The sequence below is a fragment of the Rattus norvegicus genome, chromosome 10 (genome assembly GCF_036323735.1).
Source record: "Rattus norvegicus strain BN/NHsdMcwi chromosome 10, GRCr8, whole genome shotgun sequence".
Lineage (NCBI taxonomy): Eukaryota > Metazoa > Chordata > Mammalia > Rodentia > Muridae > Rattus > Rattus norvegicus.
In genome coordinates this window covers 5,182,854-5,205,145 of record NC_086028.1, presented here as the reverse complement: position 1 = coordinate 5,205,145, position 22,292 = coordinate 5,182,854, and the positions used below count along the sequence as shown (strand labels likewise).

Sequence of the window (22,292 nt, the reverse complement as noted above, 5' to 3'; positions counted from 1 at the left end):
GCTAAGGGTAGCTTTGATCTTTCCTCCCCAGTGCTCCCTTCAGTGGTGTGGTGCTGAGACTGAAACCCAGGGATTTATTTGCATATGCCGGATAAGCACCCTGCCAGCTGAGCTCCATCCCCAGCTCTGTTCTGTGCACTTCAGGTTGTCTGAGGCATATGGCCTCTCGCATCTGCTTTCTCTTTGCCTCATTCTTTTGAGGTTCACCCACACCATGGGGTGTGGGCACTTTTTTCCTTTTTTAGGATGTAACATGTGTTTAACCATAAGCTCAGGGCAGCTGGGGATACGAATTCTAAATGTGGGAAGATTGGCTGTGGACTCTGCACTTTGCTGGGGCTCTAGCAGAAAATCTAATGCCTTTTTTGTGCCTAGAAGGTACTGAAAGCAATACTGAAGTGTGTGTGTGTGTGTGTGTGTGTGTGTGTGTGTGTGTGTGTGTGTGTGTGTGTTTTAACCACAGCTCATGAGACTATTGGGTGGAGACCAAGGAGGCCACAGAACATCCAACAGCTCACAGCCCTGACCTCTAACAACATAGAAGGATGTGGCCAGTGCTGTAATGTACTCTAATAAGCCCTGGGTGAGTTTCAGACAGGAAGTCCCTCTGCTGTGAACAGTTCTACCATTGCTACCCAGCATGCACAGTCTCCTCCAGCCCCTGGTCTTTCTTTCTGGGTTCTTGGCAGGAGTGAGGGCATCTCAGTGTGCATTTACAAGCAAGATCTTCACCATAAAGAAGCAGGGGATGTGACAGCATTATTTTTAGACACCTTTTTATTATGTTTAGTTATTTTATTTGTGAGTTTGTGCCAGGGTGTGGAGCTCAGAGGGCAACCTGTAGGAGTTGAACCCTACCATGTGGGTCCAGGATACGGAACTGAGGCTGTCTGGCACAAAAGCCTCTCATGTTCAAGGCTGTGTCCTGGAGCATGGCACATAAGAACCAGGGCTTACAGAATGAACTATACCCAGTATCCCAGGCCAGACAGAAGTCAACCATGAAGGGCTAGACATCAGTTCAGGGGCAGAGTACTTGGCTTGCATGTTCAGGGCTCTGGGTCCATCTCTGTCACACATAAACCTGGCAAAGGGTGCTTGCAGTAGGGAGGTGGGGTGGGAAGATCAGAAACTCAAGGTCAATCTTGGCTACATAGCCTCATAAGAGTTCATGGCCAACCCAGGTTATAGAACCCTCTCAAAAAGAAAAGAAAGGGAAAATATAAATAAACAAACAATAAATAAATAGAAAACAAAGGAAAAGAACATCAGAAAGGGAACACAAGTGACCAAAACTGACCTAATTCTTCAGGAGGTCGTCTGAACTGTCTGCTGTAAGCAACCAAGCCCACGTCAGTAGGTTATCGCCATACTGGGCTGGAGAAAGTTCAGCCCCTCCACTGTTACAAGAGGAAGCCTTGTTATGGTCCTATTCAGGCGTCTTCCCTTTTAATTACTAAGACAACACAAAGAAAGCATTTCTGTGGTAGCCAGCCCACACTGATCATGCTGCTAGAGGGGCTTGGGGTCCCCCAGGCTCCATGTACAAAAGCTGTGGAGAGCATTCTTCTGGCCTAGCAAGTCTTTCCCACTATGTCTTGCCTTGGCTGGAACTTCAGACAAGACTGAATGGCTGCAAGTAGGGAAAGCCAGGCAGGAGCGTGCTAGCGCATCCTTCAGTGCTCACGTCAGCAAGGTATCTTAGGAGCTTCTCTCAAGGGGCTTGGCTTTCACACGCATGCACGCATGCACGCACACTCACAACTGTCTTAGGTGGAGGCCTGCACTGACTCACTGCTGCCAGCTGTGAGCAAGCTGCACACAAAACAAGAGAGCACGGACTTAGAACAGCAGAGAAGACAGCTCGCAACACCAAATCAACCACATGGTGACACGGGACACACCCTGTCATTATGTTCCAGTGGCCACAAAACAGCTGACCCTAGGCTGACAGCTACTGAGCTGGCCATGCCATTGTCATCAGAGACACCCTCTACCACACACGCACACCAAGCTCCCACAGCACAGGGCTACACTGTCCATTCTAGAAAAGTTTATATAACAGACCCCCACGCCAGTCACACCCAAACCCCTACATGCACATACCCAGGAAGACACACAAAAGGACCCTTCAGCAAAATACACTCTCCTGACTGTCTTAGACTGAGGCCTATGGAGGGAGGTCCTATCCTCAGCCATCACCTCCCATTTGGCATGGGGTGAGCATTCTTTCTGCTGCTTTAATTTCAGACAGGAACACAAAATGCAAATTACAGCTTAGGAAAGCAGCCACAAGCTCCCCATCCCCAGCAGTCTTGCCATGCGCCCTCTTGTGCATTCTGGAGTCTTTAAGAGTGGTAGTGCCTCTCATGCCAGTGCTGGGGTTGGGGGAGGGTAGGTAGGGCAAAGGTACCTCTGGAGCCCTCTATCTGCCTGAATAGTGGACTCTGGCCTGGTTCAAAACCAAAACAGAACAGAGAAAACAATAAATGGCCAAATCAAGGGCTCAGGATGTCACATGGCTACTAGAATTCCTTCCAGGAAAGGACCTAAGCAAACTCTACCTCTCCTCCCAAAGTCAAAATGGCAAACCAAGGCCAAATTCTGCCCAAGAGTACTCAGGGTGTGAATGAGTTTACTGGGACTCCTTACAGAACATAGGTAAGGGTTTTGGTGTAGAGGCATGATACCCCTCCCCAATAAAGTTCAAAGGAAGTCATTACCAAACAGGGGTGAAGCTTTCCCCACAGCCACACTAGAGCCACCTCTCTCCTGTCTTCTTGGCTCCCCTCCATGGGGGTGCGGATGCAGTCAACAAGACCTTGTTTATTTCTCCATCAGGGGTGTGGGTACAGTCAACAAGACCCTCTGTATCCTTCCATCGGGGCTGTGGGTACAGTCAACAAGACCCTCTGTATCCCTCGTGGGGGTTGTGGGTACAGTCAACAAGATCGTCTCTATCCTCCATGGGGAGTGTGGGTACAGTCAACAAGACCCTCTGTATCCCTTGTGGGGGTGTGGGTATAGTCAACAAGACCGTCTCTATCCTCCATGGGGAGTGTGGGTACAGTCAACAAGACCGTCTCTATCCTCCATGGGGAGTGTGGGTACAGTCAACAAGACTCTCTGTATCCCTTGTGGGGGTGTGGGTACAGTCAACAAGACCGTCTCTATCCTCCATGGGGAGTGTGGGTACAGTCAACAAGACTCTCTGTATCCCTTGTGGGGGTGTGGGTACAGTCAACAAGACCATCTCTATCCTCCATGGGGAGTGTGGGTACAGTCAACAAGACCATCTCTATCCTCCACGGGGAGTGTGGGTACAGTCAACAAGACCCTGTCTACCCCTCCATGGGGAGTGTGAATACAGTCAACAAGACCCTCTCTATCCTCTATGGGGAGTATGGGTACAGTCAACAAGACCCTCTCTATCCTCCATGGGGAGTGTGGGTACAGTCAACAAGACCCTCTCTATCCTCCATGGGGAGTGTGGGTACAGTCAACAAGACTCTCTGTATCCCTTGTGGGGGTGTGGGTACAGTCAACAAGACCGTCTCTATCCTCCATGGGGAGTGTGGGTACAGTCAACAAGACTCTCTGTATCCCTTGTGGGGGTGTGGGTACAGTCAACAAGACCGTCTCTTTCCTCCATGGGGAGTGTGGGTACAGTCAACAAGACTCTCTGTATCCCTTGTGGGGGTGTGGGTACAGTCAACAAGACCATCTCTATCCTCCATGGGGAGTGTGGGTACAGTCAACAAGACTCTCTGTATCCCTTGTGGGGGTGTGGGTACAGTCAACAAGACCGTCTCTTTCCTCCATGGGGAGTGTGGGTACAGTCAACAAGACTCTCTGTATCCCTTGTGGGGGTGTGGGTACAGTCAACAAGACCATCTCTATCCTCCATGGGGAGTGTGGGTACAGTCAACAAGACCATCTCTAACCTCCACGGGGAGTGTGGGTACAGTCAACAAGACCCTGTCTACCCCTCCATGGGGAGTGTGGATACAGTCAACAAGACCCTCTCTATCCTCTATGGGGAGTGTGGGTACAGTCAACAAGACCCTCTCTATCCTCCATGGGGAGTGTGGGTACAGTCAACAAGACCCTCTCTATCCTCCATGGGGAGTGTGGGTACAGTCAACAAGACTCTCTCTATCCCTCGTGGGGGTGTGGGTACAGTCAACAAGACCCTCTCTATCCCTCGTGGGGTGTGGGTACAGTCAACAAGACCCTCTCTATCCCTCGTGGGGTGTGGGTACAGTTAACAACATCAGCAAGGAGCTCTTGCAAACAGGTGCAGCTGACCTCCCTAGGAGGGCAGTTGTTTGGCCTAGTCCTGTACTAGGACTAGTAGTACTAGTACTAGTACTACTCCTAGGATGGGGGAGGCCATGGGTTTGATCCCTAGTAGTAGAGAACAGGCAGAAGGGAGTGAAGAAATGACAGAGGTCAGGTGAAGAGACCCTGATGTAGAAGCATTCATGCCCACCCTGTATTGCAAGTCAAAAGCCGTGGCCCAAGAGCAGAAAGCTACCGAAGGCCAGTCACTTCCTGTGCATCCTCACCGTGGCTTCCTGCATCGCCCTCTCAGCTTCTCTACCCACAGGCTTACAGGGAAATAGCCACCCCTCCAAAGCCCCTTCTTGGAGAGTCTGTACAGTCCTGTGTGGGGGTGTGGTAAAAGGAAGCCTAGGATATATGTTGACTGTCAGCCAGATAGCAGTCTGCCTAGGTAGATCCATGGACCTCAGGGGCTAGCCTACTTGTCTACCCCACAAGAAACAGTGGCAGGAGTCTAAATTCACAAAAGCACGTGGCCATCTTGGCACTTAACTCCATGTAATATATATCTTGAAGTCCTTGACACAGGGCCTTTGTTTAGAAGACTCTGCATGTGTAATGAATACCAGCTTGAGATCAGTTACACATCACAATGACAGCCAAACTTCTAACTGCACGGCCTTGAACTTGACCAAATAAAAGAGAAACTGAGCGGTTGAGACCCCACGAGCAGCAATTTCAGAAATAAGGGTTTCAGTGCAATATAAACCACAACTAAATGATTCAGTTCCCCCACACCTAGCTGTCACCACAGGTAGGAGGAAGGGGTGGCAGCCACGCTTTGGGCTTGGCACCCCCTCTCCTAGCATCTCATAGCCACCCCAGGCCGATGAACAAGGAGGGTTTTGTTCGGAGAGTGAATGGGGACAGCTTTCTTCTTGGCGTTTTATTAAAACTTGAAAGCCGTGGCTTGCTGCCATCAGTGACAGCCATGGGCTCCGACTGCCAAACCTTCGAATGCAACTCGTTAGCAACGGTCATCTTGCTGTGGCTGAAGCCTGAGGTGGGTCAGGAAAGACTTCCTAGTGGAACAGAGCAGCCCAAGATTCTTTGGGCAACTCCTGGAAACACAACACAAGGCCTTTCTTCCTAACAGGTGAACTGAATTGTTCACTGAGTGATCAAAGATTTTATTTGTTTAAAAGCAGATATCATCAAAGTCATGTATGGTACCCATAATTCACTGCAAAAATGATGTCTAGTACTTCTGGATCGTTGTATGAAGATACATAGGCTGTATCTTAACCAATATGCAGACTTCTGTTCCAGGTCAGGTTGACTTCATACACTGTTACTTGCAGCAGATCCTACATGGGTTTAGGAGGGAGCCAGGACCTCCTGAAAGGCTGGCCAGACTGTGTCAGTGTTACACAGGACAGAGTGGTGACCCTAGAAAGAGCCCTGAACTTATCTTTGTCGTTGACATCCTTCTACCTTGTCTGTTGATGTTGGAGACCATGATGACCGTACCACAGAAGCTCATCTCTAAAACATGAAATCATGCTTCAGGGGGTTCCAGCAGCCAATCTCTCGGCATTGAAGCATGGGCTCGTGCAGGGGCCCCCTGACTCCCCCAAAGGGGCCCCATGGAAACAAGGTTTTCAAAACCACACCAAACCTACATAGGCAGTCGATGAAATTACCCGTTTGTTTTTCTGTTAAGGAAAAATGAGAGAAAAAGCCCAGCAGGTGCAGAGGCAAATGTCTGGGCCCTGGGTATTTGAGAGGAGAAGATGGAGGATCTCCTCGGAGCTCAAGGCTGGCCACGAGCTAGACTGTATGTGGAAAACTAAAACCAAACCAACTAAAAACATACCAGCAAACGGAGAATGAAGGGTGTATCGTGATCACAAAAATTATTCTAGAAATGTCTCCCTGCCAAGTAACTTCCATGTGTTTAAGAACAAAAGGAAGTCACAGAAACTGTGTGAGGAAGGAGTCCCTTCACAGGACAGGGGCTGAGACAAGGTGGGCTGGGAGCCTTTCATTTAGTACTTGTGACCTTCTCTGTATGAGTCTGGTGGGTGTCGGCAGCCCTTCTGTGCACCGGGGGAGGGGTGTGTGTGGAGAGGAACAACTCTATGGAATTAAAGTGATTCTGAGTGCTGGAGAAGTCTGCAATTACAGAACCGCAAAGTCTTTAAGGCAAGGTCTCTGTCATTAGGGCTGGGAGAGATGGTACAGATCAAGCCAAACAGTGAAAAATAAGGCAAACTGTAGCTTCGGGTTTTGAGCCTGGCACCAGGAAGGCCTCTTCTTGAGGAAGAGGGGGCAGGCAGTGGCAAATCAGCAGACGAGATGCAAATGGAGTAACAATCACAGTTAGTGGGGTAACGAGATCAGGCGGTAAACCCTTAAAGCAACACCCAAGGTCCACGTCTTTGCATGTGCAGGGCACAACTCCAGCAGCAGTTTCTGGGTTTGGGGGTTTGTTACTTTTCCGACTTTCCCCACCCCCTAAAAGACACGAAGACGAGCTCATGAAGAGATCAAGGAAGGGACGTCTTCTGGCTGCGCTGGGCAAGGGTTGGGTGACTTCCGGGAGCACTTGTCTACCTCCCCTGTGGCTGGCCGAGTCCTACAAACGTTTGTAGGTGCCCAGGAGCGCTTTGCAGTTGGGGCAGTAATGGTCCACATCCTGCAGGGCGTCCACGCAAAACGGAATGAAGCAGCAGCCAGCGACGCATCTGGGAGGAGAAACACAAGGAACACGTCACCAGCTGCAGAAGGAGGCTGGTGCAGCCAAGAGCACGGGTTTGTGCACTTGCACTGGAAACCCCTGAAGGGCCTTTGATGGGCTGGGGGTGGAGCTGAAGACCATCTGGAAGAACATGTCCCTGCACGCACAAAACTTTCCAGATGTGCAAGCCAGCACTCAGAAGACACAGGCAGGAGAATCAGAAATTCAAGGTCATTTTTGACCACCAGGGTAGTTGGAGGCCAGCCTTGGATACAGGAGACTCTGATTCAAAAAGGAAAGGGGAGGGTCTTTGCAAAAATAATTCTCTTAATACAGGACCACCCTGGAAACTCTAGATGGGCCCCCAAACCCAAAACCAGTATCCAGAGTATGGAAACGAGGCATAGCCAGGCATGGTGGTACACACCTGAGATCCTGTCACTAGAAAGACAGAGGGAGGAGAATTTTGATTTAAAGCCAGCCTGGGCTACTCAGTTAAGACTGGAAAAGCAACAAAACACCAGCACTCAGGATGCAGCTCAGTGGGAAAGTGCTTGCCCAGCATGTGGGGGAGTTGAACTGTATCTCCGGCATGGAAAAAAGGCAAAGTAAACTCAAAAGGTAGAAGGGACATTCTGGACTGCCCCACAAAGCTGTGGGTCCACCCCCAGCACCACATAAACTGGACGTGGGTGGGCTGTAATCCCACCACTAGAAAGGTAGAGGCAGGGGGAGCAGTTCAAGGACACCCTTGGCTACCCTGTGACTTCAAGATGAGTCTGAAGGAGGAGAAGGATGAAGGGGAAGAGGAGGGGAGGAAGAGGAAGCAGCAGCCACCATCATCTTAAATAAGGACTGGCAAACTGGTTTGTAAAGAAGTCACACAGGCCTCCCTGGTCAACAGAGAGAGTTCCAGGACAGCCAGGGCTGGAACCTTGTCTTGAGGGAAAAGAGGGCATGGGGGGTGGGCAGAGTTCACATGTCAGATGGCCCCATGGCCTGTGTTTTACCTGCTCAGCCCACCTAGCTACATGACTGTGAAAATTCCAACGGCAGCATCCAGTCCAACTTCAACAGGAGGGACTGGGGTTAGCTTGGGGGACAGAGCTGTCTTCAGAGTTCTACTGACCAGGAAATTGGCTTCCCCAGATGACCCCTCTTAACAGTCTTCTACACACGAGTGGGGCTTCCTACAAATGTCATAAAACCCAAACACTGCTGGCTGCTGGCTGCAACCCCAAACACTCAGAGCTCATTCTCAGCACACTCCCCAAGACAGGTGGGAGCTCACACATAGAGAAGGGAAGCCATCTGCCTGCGAGGGTATCTGATTAGTGAGACCCACATCTCATTAAGACTAGGGTGACAGATGTGCACCATCAGGTCCAGCAGCACTTTGTGGTACGGGGATGGAAACTAGGCCTCACACATGCTAGGCAAGCCTCCCACCACTCTGTACTCTGCCATACCCCCAGTTATCATTTTACTTTTGTTTTTGGAAATACCATCTCAGGTAGCCTAAACCCACTATGTGGCAGAGGCTAGCCTTAGTTCTAGGCAGTGCAGGTGTGTACCACGCGCACAGCTTTCCTTCACTGTGGACACTGTCTCACTCAGTTGTTCAAGCAGGCCGAGCTTGTGATCCTACCTCACCCCTAAGTGCTGGGATGGCAGACCTAGTTAGCAGTGAACTTTTATTTAAGTCTTTTCTGCCCAAAGAATGGATACAAGAGTCCACATAGGCAAGACAGAGAAGGGCAGACCCAGAGGCCCATTTCTACTTCTTCCCTAGAGAACAGACTCTCTAAGGCTCTACATCTTTGAAATAAGGAAGAATATTTTTCCTTGTCCACCTTAAGTCACAAGCAGACTGTGAAGAGATATGAGTTGGTTGCCCAAAAGTGGATGTCTCTGCTCGTCCAGAAAAAAGCACACAGCTGTAGCCAACTGGCTCACAAGGAGCTCACAGGTGCGGGGACTTATAGGTGCAAGGGCTCACAGGTGTAGGGGCTCAACAGGTGCAGGGGCTCACAGGTGAGGAGAATCACAGGTGAGGGGGCTCACAGGTGCAGGAGCTCATAGGTGCAGTGGCTCATAGGTGAGGGGGCTCACAGGTGCAGGGGGCTCACAAGTGCAGGGGCTCACAGGGTGAGGCTCCCACTATTACCTGCTTTAGGAAAAACTGCAATTGCATTTGCTCAGATTTCTCTCCAAGAACAGAGACTAGCATCTCTTTTTTTTTTTTTTTTTCAGAGCTGGGGACCGAACCCAGGGCCTTGCGCTTGCTAGGCAAGCGCTCTACCACTGAGCTAAATCCCCAATCCCGAGACTAGCATCTCTTTTAGTGCAGACATAAATATTTATGTAATCCCCCTGCACTAGCAATGGGAAAATACCAGAGGCTGTAAGGAGAAGCACACCTTGGGGGAGGCATTTATGTGTGTTAAGGTATGAACTATTTGAAGCTTCTCTCAGAGACAAAGCAAAAATTATTACTTAGGTCATGAAATTCTAGGACAAAAAGGTCCCACCCTCTACAGATGTGAACAGCTGCGGGTCCCTACATGAACACAGCCCAGTGATTTCCATGTCTGTTAAGAACACAGTTTCCACTTAGGGGGACTCTGCAGCTGCAAGGGAAATTTTTGGTGGTTGCCCTGTGGGGAGGGGGTGCTATACACACCTAGAAAGCAGAGACCAGGCGTACTGCTCCAGATACTCCATCTATAATTCTACGTTCACTCCCTCACTCATTCACTCTGTATGTGTGAATACCTATGTGTCATGGCACACATGTGGATGTCGGAGGACAACTTTTGGGAGTTTAGTGTTTGCTTCCACTATGTGGGTTCTGGGGGTCAAACTCAGCTTGTGAGGCTTGGTGGCAAGCACATGTACCTGCTGAGCCATCTTGCTGGCCCTGCTTTGTGTTTTACTGAGACAAGGTCTCACTCTCTTTTCATTCCTCCCACCTTCGCCTCCTCCTGCTGGTGCTGGGATTACAGGACACAACCACCCTGCTCAGCCTTCAACATCTTCAACCAGGCTGAGTACACAGATGGTGCTAGCCTAGCATGCAGAGATCCTGAGTTCTGACCTCAGCACCATAAAAACAGGAGGAGAAGGGGGGTGAGGGGGGAAGAGGGGAAGGGGGAGGAAGGGAAGGAGGAGGGAGATGGGGGGAGGAAGAGAAGGAGGAGGAGAAGGAAGAGAGGGAAGAAGAGGAGGAAGAGGAGGAGGAAGGGGGGGAGGAGGGGGAGGAGAAGGAGAATCCTCTAGGTATCTGGAGGTAACTCAGACAAGAATCTGTCTTGCAAGCATGAGGACCTAAGTGCAATTCCCTGAACCACATGGCAGAAAGAACTGTTCACTGAAAGTTGTCCTCTAATCTTGACATGTGTACCACAGCATATGTCCATGTTCACACACACGCACACACGCACTCACGCCCAATAGAGGAAGGGAGAGAGGGAGGAGAAAAGGAAAGGGAAGTAATTTCTTGAATTATCTTGAAGGTATCGGGAAAAAGCCTGACGGCATCAGCTTATAATCCTGAGGTGGGGAGTTAGTCAGGGTCTTTGGGGCTTACTATTCAGCCACTTCAATCTCTTCAACAGATCTAAGAGCAGTGAGAGACCTTGTCTTAGTAGACAAGGCAAACAAGAGGCTAACCTTGACCTCTATAGCCATGCATACACATTCCCACACTCAGACATCCCTACAACACACGGGACAGCCCCTGTCACAGTTAGGTTCCCAGTCACCCAGAGTGGGCACCTCCAGAGGCCAAGGCAGTACACTCACCCCAGCAGACACAGACTGCCACAGGAGAGCCAGGTGAGGGCTCCTGCATTGTAGGACAACTGGGTCACGATCATCTTGTTGCAGGAAGGACAGCACATCTGGATGGGGCGGTCGTAGAAGGAGATGGGCTGCTGCACATAAACCGTCTGCACTGCAACTAAAAGCAGAGGGTTGCAGGTTACAGGTTCTGCAGTGAGCAAGAAAGCGTGCTTGCTGATGTCAACACAGGAGGGCTGGTGCTACGGCGGTGACCCTGGAGCCCAAGCTCATTGTGGCATCATTCTTACTGCCCAAAAGCATAGATCGCCCAGTGGCTTCCAAGGATGAAATAAGATGCAGTTGTCTAGACAGTTATCTCAGCCTTCAAGGGATGGAGACTCTGACACAGCCAGTCACAAGGACGAGCACGGGGAGACTCCAGCGACGCCTACAGGAGCCCACGTCAGTCATGCCTGTGTGAAGATGCAGTTTAAAGGCCATCTTCACTCTGGGAAGATGAAGAGTTCAGAAACTAAACAGTGGAGGGGAACCTAACACCACCGAGCTGTACTTTAATGTGATTAAAGCATAGGAAAGAGTGGGAAGGAGGCAGACAGGGAGAGTGAGGGAGGGGGGAGGAGGATGATGTGGATCCAATCAAGAATACATGAACAGACAGACAGACAGACAAACACGAAATGTTCAAAGAATAAATCAAGTATTATTTTTAAGTGGAATAATTAAAGTGTTTTTTCCTTCATCTTTTTGTGATTATGAGAATCTTACCACATAGCCCATGCTGCCTTTAAATCCGTGGTCCTCCTGCCTCAGCAGCCTACAATAGTTGCTTCTATGTCAAGTGTATCTGTGTACACACAATGTTTAGAAAGGTGTGGGACGGAAGAGGGCCTGGCTAACCTGGAACTTACTACACAGATAATGCTGGCCTTGGATTTAAGGCAATTCTCCTCCTGTGCCCCCTGAGTATCATGAATGTTTTAAAACAGAAAAGAAAGAGAAAGAAAAATGACAGAGAGAGAAAATGGTGACAGGTTTTCAGAATTTTCTGAGGAATTTTCTAAAGTTTACAGAGGAGAGAGAAAGATTTTCCTGTCCCCCTGGCAGGACCTGGCTCTTCTAGACCAGCTGTCCTGGGGAGGCCCTTATTGAAGACATCAATGCCAAGACTCTGGGCCTAGAGCTCGGACTCAATGGAGCAGCAGCAGCTGCGGCCCCAAGTCCCTTCCTTCTTTAGGTCCGCCATTGGCTCACTGAGGTGGTTTGCAGACGGGATTAGAGATGCAGGGACATGATGGGTTTTAAGCCTGATTTTCCATAGCCAGGAGGGGCTGCCGGAAGTTAAGTGGAGAGGTGAGCTGGGAATTCTGGAAGTGGTGGCTGACAACTGTGCCATGAGCTAAAGTGGTGTGGAGTGAATTTGTAGGCTCAAGAATTCCTTCTCTGCATGGCTGTTACTGAAGTCAAAGGGACAAGTGCTACTAGGATCCTGCAAGGCAAATATTGCCTAATCTCTAAGGACATCAAATGTACATTTGCCACCAAGACCCACCTCCAACACACACACACACACACAAATATATACATACCCACAAACGCATGCAAACATTCACATATGCCTGCATGCAGGCACACACATGCACACACACACACAAACACACACACACAAACACACACAAATATATACATACCCACAAACGCATTCACACATTCACACATTCACATATGCCTGCATGCAGGCACACACGTGCACACACACACACACACACACACACAAATATATACATACCCACAAACGCATGCACACATTCACATACACTTGCATGTAGGCATGCACAGACAGACAGACGCACACACACACACAGACACACATGCAAACATATACATACCCACAAATGCATGCACACATTCACATACGCCTGCATGCAGGCATACATGTGCACAAACACGCGCGCACACACACACAAACACAGAAGCATACACATACCCACAAACATATGCACACATTCACATACACCTGCATGCAGGCACACATGTCCACACACACACACACGCACGCGCGTGCGCGCACACACACACACACACACACACACACACACACACACGACAGGTGCACTCTGACACTTGATGATAATGCTATACCAACTGGAACCAACTGGAAAACACAAGCCCACGGCCAGGAAACCGAGTTAATCCACAGATTAAATCCATAAAACACTGCTTAGAAGAAAGCCACAAGCCGAGCTGCAAGACATCTATGAAAGCCAGGAGGTGATTCCAGTGACAGAGGCTCTGGAGGGTCTCTGTCAAAGCCACACTCCTCCACTTCTAGGTCCTTAGAATGCCATTTACATGGCCTGGGGTCAGGGGACTGGGGCCACCCAGCATTAACTCATAACACTGAGACTCTGATTCCAAAAGGCAAGAAGAAGCACCCTTTGGCTATTCGCAAACTTGCATTAAGTAATTTTTGTTTTGCTTTGGTTCAGGGACAAGTTATTCCTTGGCCACAGGATGGTCTAATAGACGCGGGGCTGCTGTGGTGGTTCAGTTGGCTGCGTGGTCGCCTAGTCCGTGGCAGCCCTCAGGACCTCATACATTGGGCACAGTGAGGCACAGCTGCAGTCTGTGCATTTGGGAATTAGAGGTAGGAAAATCAGGAGCCCAGAACTAGCCTGGTCCACAACCAACTACAGCTACGTACAATATCCTGTCTCGGAAAAGCTGCTGGCTCACTCTCTACCCGAACACCATAACCACACTTGTTTCTTCTTAGCCGAGGATGGCTCTGTGCTCCACACAGGGAAGTTAATTTTAACAGAATGACCCCTGACTCAGAGGGAATGACCCCTGACTCAGAGGGCTGCTTCCAGACATCACAGATGAGGGAAGTGAGACATAAGAAAGGTGAGAGGGGGCTGGAGAGATGGCTCAGCGATTAAGAGCACTGGGCGCTCTTCCCAGCACCCACATAGTAGCTCACAACCCCTGCAAATCCAAAGGCAAATTCTGTATCAGGTATGCAACATGGTACACATATGTACATACATACATACATACATACATACATACATACTTGCTAGCACCTACACAACACACATGTGCTAATGCATTTCATAAAAATATATTTATATAAATATATAGCGCATGTGTACACACACACACAAGCATGCGTGCACACTGACATAAGCCTGCATACAGGCACATCATACACACATACACACATACACATATGCACACATGCATACAGACACACACACACACACACACACACACACACACACACACACACCACACATTTTTAAACTAAACAGAACTTGGTGGATAGCTCCTGTGGTTGACCTCTGGCCCCCACGGGTACACACACAAACAGAAACAAAGATGAAGGGCAGGGTAGGCGAACTCAGATGGTTCTCATCAGCTCACAGAGCCAAGGAGTGCTCTCACACACCTGGCTACACAGGACCTCAAGGACAAGGACTCTGGAGAAGGCCCCATGGGTCTGGGCAAGACCCTGCACCAATAGACAGATGGCAGCTCTGCATCGTCTTCTTACTCAGTGTGGTTTGCTTCTTCCTCCTGTTCCCATGGCAGCTGGCCGCAGGACGGGATTTCTTTCTCCACCCTCGTCTCAGAACTCACAACCTCCCACTCCAAGTACTCTGGGGCGCGGGTGGCATCGAGGGCAGACAGCCCGGCAGGCATGGGAGGATCCTAAACATATTTTTCCTGGGGTTTTTGTTTGTTTATTTCGATCACATTTTTACTAACGTCTGTGCTTGTGTGTGTGCGCACACACACATACATGTATGTGGAGGTCAGAGGACAACTTTGGGGAGCCGGTTCTTTCCACCATTTTGAGTCCTGGGGAGCAAACTTGGGTAGTCAGGCTCAGCAGCAAGCACTTTTAGCCATTGCGCCATCTTGCTGGCCACTAAATATGTCGTATAATAGGGAACTTGCAGGCCTCAACAACGGGATGTCTGAAATGTCCTATGAGAAACTAGGGTGGGGTGGACATCACAGTGCCTGTCATTTGGCTTTACACTTGGGCCCCTCACTGCCACTCTTTCCCTCCTGGAGTCCACAGGCTGGGTGACTGAGGAGTGGCAAGGACCTGGGGAACAGACATACTTGCGTTGGCGTTGGGGACAGGCACGGGCTGGGTGTAGTACGAAGGTGGATTCATGCCCTTCCCATCCGGGCCCGTAATGAGCCCTGTGGCTGGTCCCGGCTGAGGTGCTGGGGGCGTTGGGTAGTAACTGTTGACACCCACTGTTTCTTCATAGGTTGGGGGTGCAGTAGGCATTACAGAAGGGCCTGCAGCTGCTTGGTAAGGTCCTGGAGCCGACATTTTACCTAAAACAAAAGTAGAAGACACCCATAAGAAATTCTCTTGACCCAGAGAGTGGAGGGATGGCAGATGCCTGAGACAGAAGTACCGGGGAGGTGGAGGCAGACCGAGATCATCCTCAGCCATATAACAAGTGTCAGAGAGCAGCCCAGACTTCCCGAGACTGTCATAAACACCACCAAAGGGGGCGGGGAGAAAGACAGCATCCACATTCCCTGCGCCCACCCACCATGGCCCAAGTCTTCAGCCTCCAATCTGGCAAAATGAACGACCAAGGAAATTATCACCTTCAAAAGGGACTTTCAAGTGCAGATAAAAAGTAAGCTATTGTGCCCCAGACCGGAACCTAGAGATGGGGTGGGATGGGCTGGGGCGGGAGACGCTCGAGCTGCATCTGAGGAGCCTCCTCTTTAGCCCGCACACTCAGAGCTCAGTGTTCCTTGTTTAATCGATGTGGTTTTCACTAATCAGCGGAAATGACTGCAGCATTTACATGCCAACTACGGGCAGGGTGTGAGCAAAACCCGGTAGTACCGGGAGAGCGCTCTAGAGAGAACAGGAGAGGGTGTCTGGAGCGACTGGTCGTTTTCTTTCATCACACAGGGCTGGCTACATGGGCTCTTTTCCGTTTGTATTTGCAGATTGAATATAAAACTGAATACTAAAAATACAAAATTTCAGTTTGTACAACTGGTACTTGACCATCTGTGGTTTTGTTTTGTTTTGTTTTTACAAAGTAACTGTGTTCAGGGCACAGTGCCCCACACTGAAATCTCAGCCCTGGAGTGGAAAAGGCAAGTTCAAGGGCAGCCTGACCTACACAACAAGGTGCTCAATGAATCTGCCTCTTTATTTCCTCTTAAAATCCGTGTGTGTGTGTGTGTGTGTGTGTGTGTATGTATGAGAGAATGAAGTGCCAGAAGAGGTCATAGATGCCCTGGAGCTCTAGTGACAGTTTTGGGCCACTTGCCATGGATTCTGGGACCCAAACTCTGGTTCTCCCCTGGAGCCACGTGTATTCTTCTGACTGCAGAACCATCTGCCCGGCCCTAGGCTGCCCTCCTCGTGAAGCAGACCTGCTCTTCCTGAGGACCCAAACCACACGAGGCTCATAACTCGTAACTCCAGTTTCAGGGGACCCAAGTGGTTCTTTTGGCCTCTGCAGGTAGTGCACATTCGTGATGGACAGACATAATCGCAGGCTAAACTCACATAACAGACATAATGTTTTAATCTTAAAGAAAAGCATATTAGCTGGGGATGTGGTCGAGTACTTTTCTAGCGTGCACAAGGTCCGGGGTTTGATCCCAGCATTTCAAAAACTGGATCTGGTGCCAAATATTCTGTAATTGCTATACTTGAGAGGTAGAGAGAGGCAGGCAGGATGATCGTAAGTTTAAGGTCATTGTTGGCTACATAGCGATTAGGAGGCCAGTTTGGGATACACAGCAGGAGCCTGCTCTAAACGGTCCCAAAGTAAACCCCCATATCATTCATTTTCTCATCGCAGAGTGGAGTCCCAGGGCAGCGAGGGACACAGTGGCTTCCATGAGAGCAGAGCCTTTCTGTCCCTGGCAGAGCTGCTACCTGCCTGGAACTTATATTCTGAGATCCAGGCTGAGCCCCGGACGGTTGCTGCTCAGCGGTCATGGGGCACAGGGCTGTTTGTGTGCTGTTTCCCAGCCAGGCAGGGCAGGCTCTGTGGCTTCAGAGAGCTATTCAAGCCTGTCTCAGGACATGGGCAGCCAGGACTGAGGGCAGTGTGCCATGGTACCGGCCTGGGCAGTCCTGGCGCCTCCATCCACAGACATCAGTGCTGTACTAGAATGTGTGGGAAGTACCATGCAGAGGTAGGGGGAGAAGGCACACCAAGTTCTCCAGAGGTCAGAAAGGGGATTTCAGAAGATCGCACGAGCTTGTTGTGAAAACCACTTCAGAGCTAGAAACACACACACACACACACACACACACACACACACACACACACACACACATACACACACACAAGAATGAGACAGGACCAAGACAGTTTGAGGTGTACCGTGGGTCTCTTCTGACAGGAAAGGAAGAAACGCAGAGAGACGAGGCTCCAAAAATCATCTGATGTCTCTGGGAGGTAGCCTACACCATCCCTTTAGCACCGACCCAGCCTGCAGAAAGTCCTGACAAGAGGAATAAGGCTGCTGGCAGTGACTGAAATTATCCTGCTATGAGAGGGACAGCTGTGAAGAACGCACTGTCCTTTCCTGTCCCATGAACAGACAGCCACGCTTCCTAGATTTACTATGAAAACTGAGGTCCCACATAAAAAAAATTACAAGATCAGAAATCTTCTGGTGTGTCCAGAAATGCTAAAATTACCCCCAGCAGGGGAGAAGCAAGAAAAGGGTGTTGTGAAAATGGCCCGGGGTCACCAGCTGAGGGGCTTCACACAGCAGTCACCTCAGCACCTGCATTTTGGGTTTGGAGAGCTGGAACACCTGTCCCACCACCACTCAGCTCCCCAGTGTTGGAATTACAGCCTCCATACCTGGCCTTGGCACTACATTTCACAAGAACTGACCTACAGGCTTGACCTTCAAACCTTCCTGGTTTGGAGAGTAAGGCCCTGCCTCGTGTCCCAACACATGCCCTCATTAACTGAGTATCATCCTCACGTGCTCGGACAGAATCTTCTGGAGCAGGCAGATGAACAGTCTCTTCTACACTGTGGGGTCCAGCAAACATATAAACATTTATAATTCGAGAGAGAGAGAGAGAGAGAGACAGAGAGAGAGAGACAGAGACAGACACAGAGAGAGACAGAGACAGAGAGAGACAGAGAGACACACAGAGAGAAACAGAAAGACAGAGACAGAAACAAGACAGAGACACACACATGCACAGAGAGAGAGACAGAGACAGAGACACAGAGAGAGACAGAGACAGAGATGAGACAGAGACACACACACAGAGAGAGACGAAGACAGACACAGAGAGAGAGAGAGAGAGACAGAGAAAGAGACAAGACAGACACACACAAAGAGAGAGAGAGACAAAGACAGACACAGAGAGAGAGAGAGACAGACAGAGACGAGACAGACACACATACACAGAGAGAGAGAGAGAGGGAGAGAGAGAGAAACAGAGAGACAGACAGACACACACACACACACACAGAGAGACAGAGACGAGACAGATACACAGAGATAGAGAAAGGAAGGGCCAGCAATAAGGCTCACAGAGCTTCCACCCACATGGTAGGGAAGAGAACTGACTCATGCAAGCTGTCCTTTGACCTCCGTGCCATGATGTAAGCCATGCTATAAGCCGTGATGTAAGCCGTGATGCGAGCGGGCCCTGTCCCTCGTGTAACATCTATTTGTTGGTCCTGGGCAGCTGAGTGGCCTCACTAGTCAAGTCAGGTGATCCTGACAGAATCCAGTTGCCATAGTAACTGGGAGATTTGTGGAGGAAATAAAGGAGCATCAGGCTGTCCCTTTCCTTCCTCCCCACAGTTTAACTTTGTCATTAAGATCTTTCAACTGTTCATCCAGACCCACCTTACCCCAGCATTTCCCAAGGGCACACAAGGAGCTCGAGATGGCCGTCCCCACCATCCCAGAATGACGTCTCTAACCTTAGCTGTTCCAAACCTAGACCTCAGCATCCTCGCACAAACTGACAGGACCTGGCGATCCCAGATCTTTCGTTTGTTCATTGGATTGGTTGGTTGGCCTCACTATGTAGCGCTGGCCGGCCTGAAACACACATATCCCGGTCTCCTCCTGCCAAACACTGAGGATGTGTCACTATGCCTAACTCCAAGCCTATTTTTAAAGGTGGGACATGGAGCAGAGAGCCTTGGGGGACTGCAGGGCCAGCTGCCTAAACACTCCAGGTTTTTGCTGTTTTCAGGATGGCCCAGAGCAGTGGTTTTCAACCTGTGGGTCGTGACACTTTGGAGAGTCACCTAAGACCATCAGAAAACACAGGTATGTACATTATGATTCAAAACAACAGTAGAACTGTAATGACAAAGTAGTATGCTCGGGGGTCACCACGACGTGAAGTTGTACCATTAGGAAAGTCTACTGAGTCACGCTTGGCACGATGTCCCTGCTGTGGCTGGCCCTGTACAGCTTGCTGCAGAGGGGTCTGTGAGTTAGGGAAGCAACTCTCAGCTGCAGACAATGCAAGAACAGAACTAGAGTCCAGACCAGCTGGGAGAATACCCCTGCCCTGTACCAAGTCAGCACTCAGAATCCCCAGACTCCCTGGAGCGAGCAGAGCCTCGATGATCTGCCCTGGGGGAGATGGTATTCAGTGATACACAGGACAGGATGGGATACACAGTTGACAGCCTGCAGGACTGTGTCTAGGAGACAGGCTCCACCCATGCCTGCTACAGAGAAGGCTCTCTCGGGCTTGTTCATTACCACAGCTTCCTCCATCCCAAGCAGAACAATTAAATTATGTTTAACTCAATTAATTAATTTAAATTTAATTTCTGCCTAACAAGAGAAGCTATAATTAAGGAATGAGATTTTTTTGTGGGGAGAGGTGAGTTTGAGGGCCACACACCACTGCAATGGTTAAGACTTTGTTTTCACACGGCCACCGTTTGTCACTCCCCTAGGGCACTGGAGAAGGCCAGCATGTCCAGAGAGGCCAGAGAGGGTTCTTGCTGTCACAGATGAACCCTCCCAATACAAAGTTAACCATTCACTGAATCTGGCACTCCTTCTATCTGCCCAGCCAAGGCCAGACCCTCCCAGGACAGTTTACAGTCTGCCTGTGGCAACAGAAACTGCAGATCATTCCTCTCCACCGCTCTGAGGACAGGCACAACTGAGCTGGCTGGTGTCTATCTCCACCCTTTCACTGGGTCACTCTCAGTGTCACAGCCAAGTCCTCCAGACCCACGTCTTGGGCGTCCACCACTAAAAATACTGTGTACTCTGCCCAAGAAGGAAGAAGGAAATGCCAGATGGCACTGGACACTGCTGTTCATTGTGTGTGTGTGTGTGTGTGTGTGTGTGTGTGTGTGTTCACACCTGAACAAACGGACTCAGAGAGGTTAAGCTGCTTATCACAAGTCAAAGGTGAGAGAGAGGCTGGGCTTGAATCACATCCATGGCCTCCAGAGCTCTTTCCGGAAGCTCCTCCAGCCTGGAGGAGCAGCAGCAGCCTTACTCTGCACAGGTTGTTCCCAAGTCACACCCACAAGAAATACAGGCAACAGACCCGATTCTGACCGGCAGGGGACCTGCTCTCTCTAGCGCTCTAACACACAGGACTTACCTTTAGTAAAGACAGTTTTTTGTACGGTAAAATAAAACTTCCACATACCCATACACGATATAAAAATTCCTCGACAAGTATAGATTTCAACTATTTTATCACCAAGCGCTTTTGATCAAGATTATCTGCCTCTTCCAAAACACGGCTCCATATTGGCTGGGGTGCGGAGACGCAGCCTCACAGGGCTTGCACCTCCCCACCTGCTTCAGAGATGAAAAGATAAAGGGGCCCTCACGTCCTGAGGAGAGCACACAGGTAAGTAACACTGCCGGAGAGGAAACACCCCCAAATCCTGGGAAGAAGCCACAGTACCGGGCGCAGTGATCTTCGGTGTTCTGAATTAAGATCAGCGAATGTCAGGGTATAGAGACACTCCGCGTTCTGTCAGATTTGTTTCTAAGGAATTCCCTGAGAGTCCAGGAGAGTCCGTTATCCCCAGCCCTGCCCACAAACAGTAAGTCTTCTGGGCCTGTGCACTTAGCAGGCGTTTCCTTCCATGTTGATTAAAGCAGCCTGCTGTCCTCACAGAGTTCAGCCTGAGCCCCAATTTAAAGTGAAAGAGAAGGCTGCCAAAGGCCACCAGGCCACCAGGCCACCAGGCTCCCAGCCACGGCTTATAATGATCCTAAAAATCATTCCGATCTAAAGTCCAGCCGGCTTCCCTGCGGTCCCACTGATGCCAAATGCACGGGGCAGGAAAGTCTGCAGGTGTGGAAAGCAAACTGGCTGTGGCCAGGGACTGGGGGATGGCACAGCGGGGAGGTGAGGAGCTTTGGAGGCAATGAGACAGCTGCACGACGCCGTGAAGCTGTGAAGAGCCACTTGCCGTTGGCTTTAAATGGTTAACTCTGCCAGGCGTGCTAGCATGTGACATAACCTTGCACTCAGACAGTAGAGACAAGAGAATCAAAAAGGGAAAGCCAGATTGGGCTACGCAGTGAGTCTCGGCTGCGAACACACTAAGGAGCTGTGGGACAGATGACTGTCAGTCTGTAAGTTCCTTTCCACATAAGCATGAGGCCCTGAGTTCTAACCCCTGGCACCGACACATAAAAATGCAGCCACAGTGTGGACAACTGGAACCCTGGCACTGAACAGGTGGAGAGAGAGACAACCCCAGAGTGCCACAGTCAGCCATTCTAGTCAGCTGGCAGCTCCGAATTCTGGGAAAGACTCTGCCTCAGAAGATAAAATGGGGAGAGATAAAGGACACCAGCATCACCACATACACACAATGAGGTCTCGTCTTAGAAACTTAGTTATTTTTACATGACGTTCATGAGTCAGAGAAGCGTAGGGCGAGGCTCTCCTGAGGAGCAGCACCCAGTGTCTTCCTTGCTGTGACTTCTTAGAGAGGACTCACACCCTAACTTTTAGGGGTGTTTTACTTTCTTCTGAGAATGAAAATCCCCAACCGTGGTGGGAAGGGCATGAAGAAATTGCCAGAACTTTCCAAGCACAGTTTAATATTCAAGCTTGCATATTGGTTCTTAGCCCTTCCGAGGACCGAAGATCCAAAACCAACCAGTGACCACCCACCCGCACCACACCCTAACTAGGATGTCCTGGCTTTCAAAGACCACGAGGGTCCCTCCCTGACCCCGTGCTCTTGTCTCCTCTCTGTCACCACTGCAAAGGTCTGCAGCAGCAGTCTTACTTACATGTCCCCAAGCAGGCTGCCTCCATAGGTCTCCCTCTGATGGCTGGGCAAGCCCCTCCTCATTCCCTACATCCAAGCCTGTGCTGTGTGACTTTTCAGAGGCTCTGGCCTCGTCTGGCTCCTCCACAAAGCACAGTCAAAGGCACGGTTCATACCCAGGTGTCACGTGC

The 22,292-nt window shown here is 50.1% G+C and overlaps 1 protein-coding gene across 3 annotated transcripts in view; it reads right to left on the bottom strand.

The window, feature by feature from the left end:
- Positions 1-5,215: 5,215 nt before the first annotated feature.
- The window catches only part of Litaf (lipopolysaccharide-induced TNF factor), a 36,673-nt gene continuing 19,596 nt past the window's right edge, over positions 5,216-22,292 (bottom strand). For 2 of the 3 annotated variants that reach the window (XM_063269825.1, XM_039086806.2), the window contains exons 2-4: positions 14,960-15,184; positions 10,829-10,985; positions 5,427-7,031 (exon numbers count right to left, since the gene is read on the bottom strand). In XM_063269825.1, coding sequence (XP_063125895.1) covers positions 6,923-7,031; positions 10,829-10,985; positions 14,960-15,179 — 486 coding nt within the window. In that variant the 5' untranslated portion in view covers positions 15,180-15,184 and the 3' untranslated portion in view covers positions 5,427-6,922. Of the gene's footprint in view, positions 7,032-10,828; positions 10,986-14,959; positions 15,185-22,292 lie in introns of all 3 variants that reach the window. The other variant, NM_001105735.3, reaches the window with a different exon arrangement.